This window comes from Ambystoma mexicanum, chromosome 11 (assembly GCF_040938575.1).
Source record: "Ambystoma mexicanum isolate Mex_15411 chromosome 11, UKY_AmexF1_1, whole genome shotgun sequence".
Lineage (NCBI taxonomy): Eukaryota > Metazoa > Chordata > Amphibia > Caudata > Ambystomatidae > Ambystoma > Ambystoma mexicanum.
In genome coordinates this window covers 863,522,540-863,537,925 of record NC_090934.1, presented here as the reverse complement: position 1 = coordinate 863,537,925, position 15,386 = coordinate 863,522,540, and the positions used below count along the sequence as shown (strand labels likewise).

Genomic DNA, 15,386 nt, shown 5'->3' with positions numbered 1-15,386 from the left:
GATAAAAGGAAAATGTTTCCACATGTTCCGTCTCTCTGACTGGCTGCCTTTTGGGATGAAGCCCTACTTCTCTTGAAGTAAGACACAACTTTTTAGTTACTTGGCTATTTTCCACGCCCAATGAAACTCTCAAAACCTATAGAAAATTCGTGCTAGCCAGCAATCAGAGCAGCCACAAAACAAACCCACAAACATTGAACATCTAGTGCAGAGGTACCTGTTGAAGCCTTGATACAAGAATTGGTTGTTATTTTTCATTTATTTTTATTTCATTGTGTTTAGCCTAAGCTTTTCACAAACAGAATTACAATGCAGTCAAATAAACATTTAAAAGAACATACAACATAAAACATAAAAAAAGGAAAAGTAATGTAATATAACATCAACAATTTCATCAGCAGTGAGGTAAAAAAAAAAAACATTGTATCCAACCCGTTATATGCAAAAAATTGGTCTTCTTCCCGAAGGCCCACGGCCAACTCATCCAATTAGCTTCAAGAACACAGATAGGAAGGCATACCATGCTAGAATCCCTTTGACTGAATTTCCCCACATTAACCTGACCCAGAACATTTCACTCAATACCCCCATCCCCCAGGAAGCGCAACCGTGGCTCAGCAAAGCCGGGACAGTCCAGAGTGATGCGTTTCAGGGTTTCCACCATAGTGGATTCAAAGAATATACAGGTGTTCATTGCCAGTGTTTTGTCCCACTTGAACCTCCTTGGCAGGGTTGCAAATTGGTTCAGACGGAAATGAAAGCTCTTGGGCAGGGAAAGCGGGATATATACATCGAGTTCTTCCCCCGCTTCCTTCTGAACCCTGCATACTCCATGCAGAGCGAACGATTCCCCGATAAATCGGAAGTTTCGTTATTTTATATAAGATCCAGTGGTAATGCTCTGTAAGAGTCTGACACTAAACATTGTGGCTTAACTCAACAAAAAGTTATGTGAAGCTGTGCCCTAGTTAATTTGCATATTATTAAAATACAATTGTTACCCAGACCTGTGACTGATGTGATGTGCTGTTAAAAAATAATTTTAAAAGAATGCAATCTATATTGATGTTCAGCCTCGGTCGGATGCGCCCTTTGGTTCTATAAATAAAAAAATAAAAAAAGTTTTTCTATATGGGTGTCCCCGTGTGTCCACCTGGGACAAGTTGGGTTCATGTTTAGTGGTTGCCAAATCTGCCTTATCCAATGCGCAAAAATCTTTGATGAACAAACACAGTTTGTGTTCTGGAGGAACAAATTTTAAACACTGTTTAAGTAATATGTGTTCAAGTCAAATATTCTGGCACTAGATTGGCAAAGCAGCCTCATGCCTCGTCCCAGAAAGCTTTCTCAGTCATGTTTGACTTAATCAGTGACCTCTCATCCTACACCATAGACCTTATCCCAGATGGTACGCCTCCTCCCAGACCGTAAGCCTTCTAATGGAGCTCTGCCCTTCTCTGTAACATTAGGTGTTCTATGGGACATTTGGCTGACCCATTGCCCTCATGATCCCAAGCCATCTTCCTGATGGCATGCCTCCTCACTGTTCTTGGGCCTGTTCCTAAACGGTATGCCTTTTTTACTGAACTAAGTCCTTCTCCCTCAGCTTCATTGATTTTCGTGATCTCAGGCAATTTCACTGAGCTCAAGCCTTCTGGTTAATGTTAGGACTCAAGACCTCCCACTAACCTCAGGCACCCACTGACTGCAGACCATCTCAATAATTACAGGTTCTTTCCATGACCCTGGGCCTTTTCACTCATTACAGGCCTTCTTACTGATGTCGCTACTCAGGATATTCAACTTACCATAGGCCTTCTCCCTGACCACGGTCCTTCTTGCTGAGCTCAGGCATCTTAGCTGACTTCAGGCCTTCTTGTCAACCTCAAGCAGCCTCTCTGGCCTCAGCCCTTGTTCACGACCCAGTGTTTTACCCTGACCTCAGGCCTTCTGACTGACCTCGGCCCTTCTCACAGATCTCAGGCCTTCTCCTTGGCCTCAGGCCTTCTTCCTGATTTTGGGTATTCTTATTTAGATGAGGACTTCAGTCATGCCTTTCCTCTGACCTAAGATTCTCACCTTGACTTGAAACATTTTCACCAAGTTCAGGTTACTCTGCTGGACATTCTAGTAAACCAGTTACAGTTGGCTTATACCTGATCCAGTTGCTGGCAAATTGTTTTTTTAACATCCGCTTAATTGCGGGTGATATTTCAGTTGATTTCAGTTACACTTGGAAGTGATTATTTGCAGGCAACATTGTATATTGAGTGCAGTTGTCATTTTATTAAACCAGTATAATCTTGCTTGTTTTATCTTTAGAATCTATATAGTTCAAAGTTCAAAATTGCATATGCTGTAACTGAATCCAGTAAAGACCATTTGCAACTGGTCTGGCGGAATTCCCACCAGTGCTCCTTGGGACACACAGGCCATTCAGGCTATCAATTTCAGGCACTTAGCATTGCTATCTGTTGATGTCACCTGGCCGCTACATGGCGGAGTTCACCAAGACATGTCCCTTTGTTGTGATTCCCCAGCAGTTCTTGGGTTTTGGAAATCCATGTCTGTTGTCCTTACTCGAGTTTACCCAGCGCTTACTTCCACTGGTGCCTTCACAAAGCCAGGGAATAGCTGTATCAGGTTTGATGAACACTGTCTTTTTATGTACCAGGCTCTCTCACCTTACTTTTCAAGTTGGACCAAAACAATTTGCTGTCAGTGTGAAACTCAGGGCACTACTGTAGTAAGATGCAATTGTAGTAGAGAGGCCCACTTCCCAGGGATTGACTGGGACAGAAAATATGCCCAGGCACCAATAATAAAGTGGCCCACCACAGCAAATCGCTTTCCATTACTCTTTGCCGCAAACTATTTGAGTGGTACCTCTACCAGCGTTTTCAATAACGTTTATAACAGGTAGGGCCTTTTATTGCATACTATGTCAATAACATTGGCCAAAACCACAAGCTGCATAGTGCATTAACTCAACAAAGTTGCCCACATTGTCCCATAAACGTGGCCCACTTTGTCCTAGAGAAGTGATAGAAACATGCCAGTTGTGCAGACCATTCAGCATTGCCTTTTTGCCATAAAGGGCAGTCCGCTCCTGCCACTTCCTGCCTTTGCTGTATTCCTTGTCCCCTTCAATTTTTATTACTTTCCTTTCCTCGTTTACTTTAAACATGCCTTTTCACATCTCTCTTTGAATTGTCTTTGTTAATTTAGAGTGAGTTCCCATATTCAGTCCAGGCTGATCATCGTTTGTCATTCTCCCTGCTGCATTATCCCCCTTTCAACTGGCCTTACAAGTGAAATCATCCCTCGATGGAAGGCCCTGCACATACCCGAGTTTCCTTGTTGAGATCATTAGAGATGTCCCCGACAAATGTAACTAGGGACATAGTCACTGTGGCAATTACACAGAGTTGGGCATCTCATGCAATACAATAATCTAATGTATGAGAAACGAGGTGACTGAGAATCAATTTCGGTGAGTTGCTCCCTTCTCGGGCCATGAAAAGAGAGCTTAGCCCATGCAGCAGGACACGCACCCTCACATTCTCCTGGTCGAATCGCAAAATGTTCTAGCGAAATCTGTTTCATCAGATTATCTACTATGAGAAACAAAGGTCACCATCAGATACTCCCCATTTGAGATCACCTTGCATACCCCTCTTTTGGGATCATCCAACGTTCCCCTTCATTGGGATCACTTGGTGCTCTCCTCTGTACAAAACGCCCAGCATTTTCTGCGATGGACATCGCCCAATATTATTCTCTGTTGGCACCACTCAATATTTGCCTCTGTTGAGATCACTTTGCATTCTCCTCCTTTGAGATCAACTATTGGTTTTCTCAGTTGGCATCACCCAGCATTCTCCTCTGTTAGAATTACCTAATCGTCCTCTTCTTTTGTGATCACCCATTGCGTTCCTCTGTTGGCATCACCCAGCGTTCTCATCTGCTAGAATTACCCCACCATTGTCCTCTGTTGTGCTCACCTATTACTTTCCTCTGTTGGCATCACCTAGTGTTCTCATCTGTTCGAAGTACTTCACCATTCTCCTCTGTTGTGATCACCTATTGCATTAATCTGTTGGCTACACCCAGCGTCTACTCTGTTAGAATTACTTCACCATTCTCCTATGTTGTGATGACCTATTGCTTTCCTCTGTTGGTATCACCCAGTGTTCTCCTCTGCTAGAATGATCCCACCATTCTCCTCTGTTTTGATCACTTATTGCATTCCTCTGTTGGCATCAACCAGAGCTCACCTCTGTTAGAAAACCTCACCATTCTCCTCTGTTGTGATCACCTATTGCATTCCTCCGTTGACATCACCCAACATTCATCTCTGTAAGAATTACCTCACCATTCTCCTCTATTGTGATCAACTTTTGCATTCCTCTGTTGGCATCACCCAGCGTTCGCCTCTGTTAGAATTACCTCACCATTCTCCTCTGTTGTGATCACCTATTGCTTTCAAATATTGGCATCACCCAGCATACCTGCACTTTTGGACACCTGTTGTCTTCACTTACCCTTGCACCTGCCACCTTCTGGCCGCACTTCTTGTTATTGTTTTGATCCCATATACAGCACTGCCCCCTCCCCTTTCCCCTGGAACTTTTCCCCTCTCTCTTTCCTGCACTTGTGCAATCTCAATGTCACTTGGCCTAGTAAGATCGTTGTCTCTGTCCTCCCTCTGTTCCCCCTTCCTTGCCTCATCACGCCTTGAAACACTTGCGCATAGGCGTGTTACAGATGTCATATCATATCATACTCCTAGAATTATTCTGCCATTCTCCTCTGTTGCGATCACCTACTGCTTTCCAATGTTGGCATTACCCAGTGCTCACCTCTGCTAGAATTATCCCACCATTCACCTCTGTTTTGATTACATATTGCTTTCAAATCCTGGCATCACCCAGTGTAATCCTCTGCTAGAATTATCCCACAAATCTCCTCTGTTGTGATCACCTATTGCATTCCTCTGTTGGCATCAGCCAGCATTAGCATCTGTTAGATTTACTTTACCATTCTCCTCTCTTATGATCACCTATTGCTTTCAAATGTTGGCATCATGCAGTGTTCACCTCGGATAGAATTACCTCGCCATTCTCCTCTGTTGTGATCACCTATTACTTTCAAATGTTGGCATCACCCAGCGTGCAACTCTGTTCGAATTACCTCATCATTCTCTTCTGTTGTGATCACCTATTGCATTCCTCTGTTGGGATCACCCAGCGTTCACCTCTGTTAGAATTACCTCACCATTCTCCTCTGTTGTGATCACCTACTGCATTCCTCTGTTGGCATCACCTATCATTCACCTCTGTTAGAATTTCCATTCTCTCTGTTGTGATACCTATTGCTTTCAGATGTTGCCATCACCCAAGGTTCTCCTGTGTTAGGATTACCTCAGCATTTTCCTCTGATGTGATCAGTCTATTGAACAAGAAATCATCCTACGTTGTCCTTAATTGGTGTTACTCTTTGCTCTCCTCTACCCGAATCACCCAACATTTTCCGTTATTGAGATCGCCCAATATTGTCATTTATTGGCTTCACCCAACATTTTTCTGTTAGATCAATTACATTCTTTTGTGTTGTGATCACCTATTACTTTCATCTGTTGGCACCAACCACACTTCTCCTCTGTTAGCATTACCCCAGCATGTTTCCCTCTTGTGCTCATCTATTGGTTCCCTCTGTTAGGATCCAGAAATGTTCTCTACTGTTGTGATCACCCTGTGTTGTCAATGATGTCCATCACCTAATTTGTTTCTCAGTAGGAGTGACCAAACGGTGTACTTAGAAGGGATCACACAATAGTGTCTTTGTTTGGGATTTCAAAATGCTCACCTCTGTTGTAATCTCTGATGTTCTCCTCTGTTGGTAAAACCCAGTATTCCCCTTAGTTTTGATCACCGCCAACCTCTCTCCAGTTGGGATCAACCAGCTACCTCCTTGGTTAGGATACACAAGATTCTCCATTGGGATTCACCACCTTTCACCTCAATTGGGATCCCTGAACATAATATAATCACCCAGATTTCTCCACGTTTGGGATCACCCACCGTTCCCCACTGTTGGGTCGACCGTGTTCTCTCTTGACCTCATCCAGTGTACTTCTACATTGAACCCTGGTTGGTATCGCCTCTGTGGCTCCCAGATTCCCGTGCCGCTGAACACAGAGCATGGCTAAGGAGTTAATGATTACAGGGCTTAAGGAGATAAAATCTAGCCTCCAGGAAGGAAAGCACACTTACTGCAACTCTAAGTTTGCAGCGTTGACATTGCAAAGGTTATAACTAACCCTCAGGCTCCGCCCACATCCACACCGCTTGCTCGAAACGCTGTTTCATGTGTGGGAGCCCGGAGAGGGCAGTCCGAGGGGAGTGCGAGCTAGAGGGGGGGTAGGCTCGGGACAGAGCAGGCAGAGGAAAAAACAGCCAGTGCAAATAAGATAGAAAGATGGGAAAGAGGAAAGGACAGGGGAAGACGAAGGAAGAGTGTGAGTGAGGGGAGAAACGAGGAGGGAAGGAGTGGAGAGGCAAGGCAAACTAAGGAAGAAACAAAAGCCAAAATTTGGAGAGAGGGAATATTGGGAGAAATGAAAAAAGTGGATTATAGACAAAGATGGGGGAGATGAGGGGACAGAGTTACAAGGAAAGGGAGAGATGGATAGGTTGTAAAGGGTAATGTGTGGGGAAGGCTACGTACGAGCATAAGGGGACCAAGAAGACGAGAATAGCGGGGAACACGAGAACACGGGCAGGAGACAGGAAGAGGGAAGGGGGGGGGGGGTCGGCAAATAGGAGCTGGGGAGAGAAATATTAAGACGATTGAGAGCGGGGCAGGACTAGTGCAAATAGAGAGGCATGGATAAGAGGCCACGGGTGCCCGGGAGAGGCGGGGTGGAGCGCACCAGTTTCGGCCCCCGTGACATGTAACTTCTGTTGACTGCAGAGAGGAGCAGACGGTGGAGCAGGGGATGGACGCCTTCGAGGGCCTGCACAGCGTGGACCTGTCTCCCATGCCCTCCACCAGTCGAGGGTACGAGGTGCTCCAGGCCAAGGATGCCAGCACTGCCGTGTACACCGCCTCTGCCCTCTTCCATCAGCTGGGGAGCCGCTTCTACCCACGGCCACTGGAGCCGGACAGCCGTCGCCGGGAGGGCGCCCCGCACCACGCTGTCAGGTAAGACCCGGCTTCCAGCAGGGCATTCACTTATCCCTTCAACTGCTTCAGAAGTCTGGGGTGTACCCCAGAGACACCTACACGTCGCCGGTGTATGTCAGTAGGAAACTAGGCTCGAAAAGTGGCCCTCGTCACAGCTTTCACCTCTGTGCGAGCTTGGTCCAGGACTAACGGACAAGTTGTGTTAAACGCTACTGCACTGTTGCTAACAGAGGATGGGCACAGGAATAGGGAGGCAGGTGCTGCGCTCACACTGACACCTGCTGTTCAGGGTTGGAACTGCAACCCCTAGGGATGCAGACTCAATTACTCCTTTTACTGTGTGTGACACGTGATATCACACAGATGGTACTGCAGCCTCAGGGGAGGGAAAGAAAGGCACTGCTCTCACAGGGAGACCTACAGGGAAGGCCGTGCCTACGATTTGCGGGGCGCTGGGCAGGAAACGATTTGCTGGCCACCATAATTTGCATACGCAAGGACATCAATGTTTTCCGTGGAACTTGCAGTACTGAAATGCGACATTTCACTTTTAGTTGTTTGTTGTTTTAAGTGCAGTGGTAAAGTGTCCAGCCTGCAAACTTTACGACTGCTGTTCGATCCGGAGGTCGGCCTAACAGAGCTCAAGTCGAGGGTACACGCGGGGGACGGAGTCCACCCACTTTAATCAGAGGATGGACTCAGTCGCCCCCTCCCCCGCTAAAAGAGAAACATTAGATGTCCTCTTTGAATTTATGAATTAAAGCCGACCTCGGGGATCAAACCGCACAGTTTGTCAGGTTTGTAGGCCGGACATGTCACCAATGCACTGTATAACATGATAAAAAAAATAAAAACTAAAGGTGAAACGTCGCATTTTGGTACTGCCAGTCCCAGGGAACACATTGGTATTGGTTCTTGGAGTTTAAAACATGCACACCTTTTTTACGTTTCCAAAAACACTATTAGAAAAACATTTCCTGTCTTGGTTTTGTGTGTGTGCTGATTTTATGAAAGGCAAATGCCAGTCGTCCTATTCCATTTGGGTGGTTATGCAAAGCCAATTTAATGAAGTGTGCATATTTCTCCTTGATATGCTAATTTCTGGCAACATCACACCCCATTGCATTTGTTGATGAGTCCCCCCACTTACATTTTTAGGACTTGAGCCCTGATAGTGAGATAACATGATTTCCCCTATGGGATCACACTTGGATTAACTGGCGAATCCATGATCTGAGGCCACTCTGCCACTTGGGCCCTTTAGCGCATTTTCCCAGCTGTAGTCAGTAGACTTTTTATTTTCGTACGACCTTTTGACTCTTTGGTTTGAAAATACCATCTGACTTTGGAACGCAGGGGACACACTTGGGATTATGCTTTGCGCACTGAAGCTGCCTGGTTTTGCAGAGGTTTCATCATTGCTTTAATTGTTATGGTGTATATATTTGGCCATATTGTTCAAGTAAGCAATGTGCTTTTAACTGAGCAGCTACAGATGAGGATTATTATGAGTGTCAAAAGAAATTAATCTCCATGCATTTTTTTTCAACATGAGTGGGGTTCATTACAACTCTGTTGGTCCGGAATTAGCGTGCCGGTAATTCTGTTTCCCGGAACGTTTCCGGCCCCACAGACTACAAGTCTGGCGGTGAGGTAGCCTGATTTACCTCCAGCCAAGAGATGGAGGTAAATCAGACACCCCACCAGCAAGAAACAGCTATGGCTCCATGTACTGCGGATTTACTACACTGTTGCCGGCAACTGTATTAGGCCAGTAGTTCGGGCATATCAGGTGCCAGTAGCAGCATGTCCGTTTCCTGGTATCCCGTCCGAATTACGGGCGGGATACTGGCAAACTCGTAATGAGGGCCAAGGTGAGCTAGATAAGGAAAGACATGTCTCCTGCTGTGACCGCAGGTTCCAAGGACCTTCGGGCAGGGAGCAGGCAGTCAAAAGTGCCTCTATTGCAGGATTGCCTTACAATGCAAATTAAGCAGAGTCTAGTTACTCGGGATTACTGTAACGCTACTTTACTCGCTCAACCATCTTATCACCTTAATAGGCTTCAAGTCCTATATAATGCGGCTGTTTGCATGGCCACAGCGATCCCCTACAGTTTTGCCCGTTTCTCTGGCTCAGAAGAAACTCCACTGGCTCCCTGTTGCAGCTATGGTCCTGTTTAAGGCATTGTGTCTTGTACACTGTGCTTTTTATAAGCAAGGATGTCTCCCCCTTCAAGAAAAGATAACTTTGTATTGCCCTTCTAGAGTACTGCGTTCCTCCAACCTGTTGCTCCTTGAAGTTCCTTGCTACCGGCTAGCCTGCTCTGGGGGCCGGCCTTTCTCTATCACTGGCCCTAACCTTCAGAATTTGATCGCTCTCTCATTGAGGGCTATCACAGATTTTTATTTGCTCAAAGCTAAGCTTAAAGGGGAAGTTCTCTCGGAAATGTTACTGGCCCAATGGGTCAGCAATGGATTTTTTGAACATATTTCTATCGATCCGAAAGAAATGTCTTATGCATCTTTACCTTCGATTTTCTGACATTTACACATGCGAAACTCCATGCAGCAATAAATGATAAGACTGACCCTAAAGCTGACATCATTAGAAGCTTATGCCCCTTATCAGAGCACCAGTGCACGTCTCATGTCTCACATCCACAAACCAACCAAGGCTGATCCTGCGTAGCTTCATTGGGCAGCAAAGTCAAGCTCATCCAGGCTGTAAAGCCGAATCCAATCAGTGCTTCATCCTAGCACCATGAATACTACAAATAATGTGCAGACCCTGCCCTATGAGACCTCACGCTCAGCCTTCCACAAGATTCTGAAAACTCAACTATTCCACTAAACCAGCCACCTCAGACACTTCAGACACTCCGTACAAATAATCATCACCTCTCCCTTCTGCCAGACCAGTGGGTTCATCTATGTTAAATGTCCAAACCGTAACTGAAATGTATGTCTAAAATGCTGTATGCTTATGTAATTTTTAAAAATTATGCTCTGTGTCTAAGCAAGTATCCTTAACAGTGCCACAATGCCCTAGGGCCGATGCGCGCTATACAAATGCAAATAAAATAAATAAATAAATAAATATGCAGGATCCCCCTCAGTTGGTTTGTGGGTGGAAGACATCATGTTAATATATAGTTTTTTTTTTTATTATGGCCAACATTTCAAAATTATACAGTTTTTGATTGAACTTAATGAAACCTGCACCCTGCCCCTGGTAAACCCAGGCTGTCACGGTGCTTGCCCCCAGACATCAGGAGCAGACCAGCCTGCCTGGGGTACTGGCACCCATGGGTACCTTTAAGGCCCCAAAGGATTGCCTAAGGGCTTCCTGGACTCAGTCCTGGCGCCGTTGGCACCAGGCTCATACTGCCTTCTCAGGCAAAGCAGGTTACCAAGTAACAGAACCATGTGCAGCCCAATCTGAAGCTGGTTGAAGGGACTACTTTACCTGGGGACTATTGGATAGGGTGTGGTTGAAGGGACTACTTTACCTGGGAACTACTTCTGAGAAGCTATTTAAACCATGCCTGCAGAACAGAACACGCTTCGCGTTATTCTGCACTCCTGCAGCGTAACGCTCACCGTGTCTGCAAGCTCCAGTCCTGTCTTCAGCCACGCCCATCCTGGTCATCGCAATCCGTGCCTGCAAAGGAAGGAGAGAGTAAAGATTAGAACAAGACCCTTACCTGATTCTCCATCTTGATCGTCCGGAAGTCTCTGCATCTGCAGAAAAGGAACACCAGGTTAACCGCGCAGAGTAAGAACCACTTTAAAGACATTAAGCATTACGCAGCGTGATACTCACCTGAATGCTGTTCGTTCCTGCGATCCAACGAGGTCCACGCACGCGATAGCCGTCCCGGAGCTGCTGCACCCGCTGAAAGGAAAAGAAAACATCAGGTGAGCTGCGCCTCTCTAAAGACATTAAATCTCACGCAGCATAGATACTCACCTGAAGCTGCATTCGCTTGCGGTTCCACGAGTCACCCTCACAGGATCTTCGCTCCGGAGGCACCGCACCTGCAGAATAGAAAAGGGACAGCAGATTAGTTGCACAGAAGAACAATATCACATTTTTAGATATTATTGCATCGTGAAAGTATAGAAACTTACCTTGGCATTCTACGCACCATTTCCGGAGGGGAGGCGCTTTTCATCTGGTGCATTCCAAAGGGGAATTTGCAAAGAAAAGGCACAAGAGTGACCTTTGGGCAACCTGAACTCTAAAGCAATTCATGCTTTCTAGTATTGGAATAAAGACTTACCTCAGACTCATCGTTGTCTGGAACTCTGCCATAAAGCTACAGGATCAGTGAAGTTAACTGGATCCCTGTATCTCGACGCACCCCTGCATACAGTTGCAGGATGGAGAGCCCGCCCTTCATAACATTAAGGTGAGACATAGTAGAAGGGGGCACAAGGAGGTCGGGAGGTGGAAGTCGGTCCCCCTTCCTTACGGCTAGTTAACATATCATTTCAACATTTTAGGCAAATCTTCCTTCATGCCAGAAAGACGAAACTAAGTGGGCAAATGCAGTCATTCATCACTTCGCTACAAGTCATGCTGGTGGAGACCGCTGCAGTCCAGCTTCGTTCGGCGCCCCTGTGGAGACCAGGTGAGCGTAACACAGGCTCTAACCAGACAGCTGTGGGTCTCTTGGGCTAGCTGTGATCAAATTAAATTAAAACTTATAAACACAATCCATGTGCAGCAATCACTAAGCTTGGTATTCCCCTAGAAGTTTCCCATCTGCAAACCAACCAAGGCTGATCCTGCTTAGCTTCACAATCAGCAGGGTCGGGCACATAGTTGGGTGCTGTTGGTGGTTTAGAATAGAGTGCTAGTGCTGAAGATTTGATGTGTGCCTGTCATGGTCATGAAGTCAGGGGCACAGGCATGCAGGGGTCGCATGCACAGGAGACCTGGGTGGACACTGTCCTGGCGCCTTTGGCACAAGGCTCATGAACAAAAGTAAACAAGAACATCCATTTAACACCAAAAAGCTTTTATTATGGACATAACACTTCCGATGCATTAACCTTGAACATTGCATCCATTAAGCAGGATGCATTAACCTTGAACATTCCATCCATTAAGCAGCCCCAAGTGTATTCTTGGGTGTGGCTGCTAATGGATTGCCTTCGCACATGCTCACTTTCTAGGAGTGGCAGGGTGTGACTGGTAAGCCGGCCCTGATGGGAGTGCCCACGATCTCAGTTATATAAGCTGCCCTCGATCCTCAAGATAGATGCTTTGCGTTATTCTGCACTTGCAAGCAGCGTAACGCTCACCGTCGCCCGAGGTTAGACTTACCTTTGAAGATCCTGCTTCCTGGACACCCTGCTTCCTGCCAGCATACTTGGGGGAAGCTGTTCTTACCTGTACATCTCTTCGGCGAACCAAGTATTCATCTTTACACTTTCCGGAACGCCGAAATCTTCATCTTGGCACCACAGCACAAAACGCTCCATCATTGACAGTAGCGCTGGCAAGGAAAAACAGAAGACAAGGTTAGACATCGAAAAAACCAGTCAGTTTAAGGTTGCGCTTCACCATACTTCGCTCTTTTCCTTAAACCGTCACTTACCTGCTGTTGAACATTGCGGTAGCATCCATCTTCCATCCGGCCGCGTCTCGCGTCTCACAGCTGCATTGAGGTCGCATTTCCATCTAAGGGAAGAAAACAGAAGAGAGACATTATTGCAGGCATAAATAGGAGCAACATATAAAGACATTAAACAGAATGAACAGCATCACAAGAGCTCAAGAAAGACTTACCAATCATAAGGAGAAGCATAGTCGCAGCTGGACTGGACTAATCCTTATCAGGGATCAGTGAAGGAACTAGATCCCATTTCACACGCCTCTGCCAGAATTAGCAGGACGGAGCGCTTATCTTCCATAATTCACAGGAGCAGTATCACCACGTACCACCACTCACAGCTTTTCTACTGAGGGAGAGGCCTGAAGGGGGTGATTCAAGTTAAGGGAGGGCTGCAACCGTGCCACAACGCCTCCGCAGAGACCAGGTGAACGTAACAGAATGCAAAGCCTCTAATACTCTCTGCCTGGGCGTTACGGAAACTTCAGAAACAGATCAGTTAGCCCTCTTACTAGGAGAATTACAGGCTGAAGTACATGCTTCAAGACAGGAAACCAATGCATTACGGAGGGATCTTATTGTAAATTGAGAAAGAACTGACGAATTGGCAAGACAAATGCTACAAGCACAAGCAGGACAGGTTCCAGTGCCTGGAGTGACCCATTCTTCTCATTCTTCCACACCACAACAATCAACACTGGTTCAGGTGGTTCTTCCAGGAGCAGTGCCTCTAGCCCCCCCGAACGCTTCATCGGCGACCCAAATAAGTTTGCTGTATTTATGAACCAATTTCGCCTTCATTTCTTGTGCAGACCAGGAGGCTTTCCTAATGACCAAGCCAAAGTGGAGTTTATACTCTCGTATTTAGGAGGTAGTGCGGCGGACTGGTCTATACCTTTGGTAAATCAAGATGATCCTTTACTCCGGAACTTTGGGAATTTCCAACATGAGATGGAGAAATTGTTTGCCCGTCATACTCAAGGACAAGCTCTGGACAACGAGTTGTTGTCACTCAGACAAGGGAGTCAAGATCTATTAACCTATATTGCAACCTTCAATCGTCTCATAGCCCCGACCAACTGGCCAGAAGAGAAGAGGACTACACTCTTTTACCAAGGGTTACGTGGAGAACTTAAGGATGTGTTGGCGCAAGTGGTGAATCCCCCTGAGAGGTGTGCAGACTACATAGACCTGACGGTGCAACTCGATCATAGGTTGCAGAATCGGAAAATGGATTGAGCTAGATCAGAGGGACGGTCAGTTTATGTACGACCTCGTGAGAATCAGACTAATCCACATGAACAGTCTGAGATAATGCAAATTGGTGGATTATGAAGTCCCCTTACCAAAGCAGAAAGGGAAAAAAAGAAGACAACAACAGCTTTGCTTATATTGTGGACAAGCAGGTCACTTCCTCTGTGACTGCCTGGTAAAACCACCGAAGAAAATGGTTGGGGCAACAGACAAAACTGATGAAGAAGAAGAACAGAACTCGGGAAACGCCAATGCCCGGCAAGTGTAGCGGTTTGCTTGTCGAGCATGAAAAAGGAATCCGTACAGACCTCACATCTAGTCCTTCCAGTGCTTTTGGTGAATCATAAGCAACCATCAAAAACACATGCCTTTGAGGCATATATTGATTGTGGAACTGTGGGTAATTACATTGACCAAGATGTGGCTCTCCGCATAGGCCTTCCTCTCCGACAGAAGCAGAAATTGGAAAACGTCACTGCTGTGGATGGTTCTCAGCTATAATCCGGCCCGGTGACACAATACACAGAGAAAGTCAAGCTTCCGTGTCAGGACGGGCATCAAGAGGACATTACTTTCGATCTCATTGGTGCTCTTCAGTTCCAGATGATATTGAGAATACCCTGGCTGGAGACCCACAATCCTAGGATCGACTGGCGAAAACGGGTTCTGACATTTCCTCATGATTGTGCCGACACATGTTACAAAAAAGATGACACCAATCTGAAACCGAAGAAAGGAATCGTGTTGGGCCTCATCAGCTCCTTAGCGCTCGAATACCAAGATTACCAGTAAGGCTTAAAAAAAGAGCAAGCCAACGTTCTGCCCCCGCACAGACCCTACGATTATCAAATAGATCTTGTACCTGGAGCCCAGGTCCCTTGCAGCCGAATTTACGCTTTGACAGGACAGGAAAATCAGCATCTTAGAACTTACCCGGATCGGTACCTCGCGAATGGTTTCATTCGCCCGTCCAAGTCATCTGCCTCCTCGCCCTTATTCTTCGTGCCTAAAAAGGACAGGGACTTAAGAACTTGCATCGACTATAGAGCCGTCAATCAGATCACAGTAAAAAATGTATATCATTTAACACTTATATCAGAGCTCCTGGACCAAGTGAAACATGCTCAAATCTACACAAAACTGGATTTAAGAGGAGCATACCATCTTGTAAAGAGTAAAAGAGGGAGACGAATGGAAAACGGCCTTTCGTACGAAGTACGGCTCTCCGAATACCAGGTCATGCCCTTCAGGCTATGCAATGCCCCGTCGCGTTCCAATTCTTTATGAATTATGTACTCCGTGAACGTACTGGACGTTTTCG

General features: G+C 46.2%; 1 protein-coding gene across 3 annotated transcripts in view; it reads left to right on the top strand.

Moving 5' to 3' along the window:
- The first annotated feature begins 6,864 nt into the window (after nt 1-6,864).
- Nucleotides 6,865-15,386, top strand: part of RAB3IL1 (RAB3A interacting protein like 1) — a 517,042-nt gene continuing 508,520 nt past the window's right edge. For all 3 annotated transcript variants that reach the window (XM_069623895.1, XM_069623894.1, XM_069623893.1), the window contains exon 1: nt 6,865-7,206. In XM_069623895.1, the coding sequence (XP_069479996.1) occupies nt 7,001-7,206 (206 nt within the window). In that variant the 5' untranslated portion in view covers nt 6,865-7,000. The remainder of the gene's footprint in view (nt 7,207-15,386) is intronic.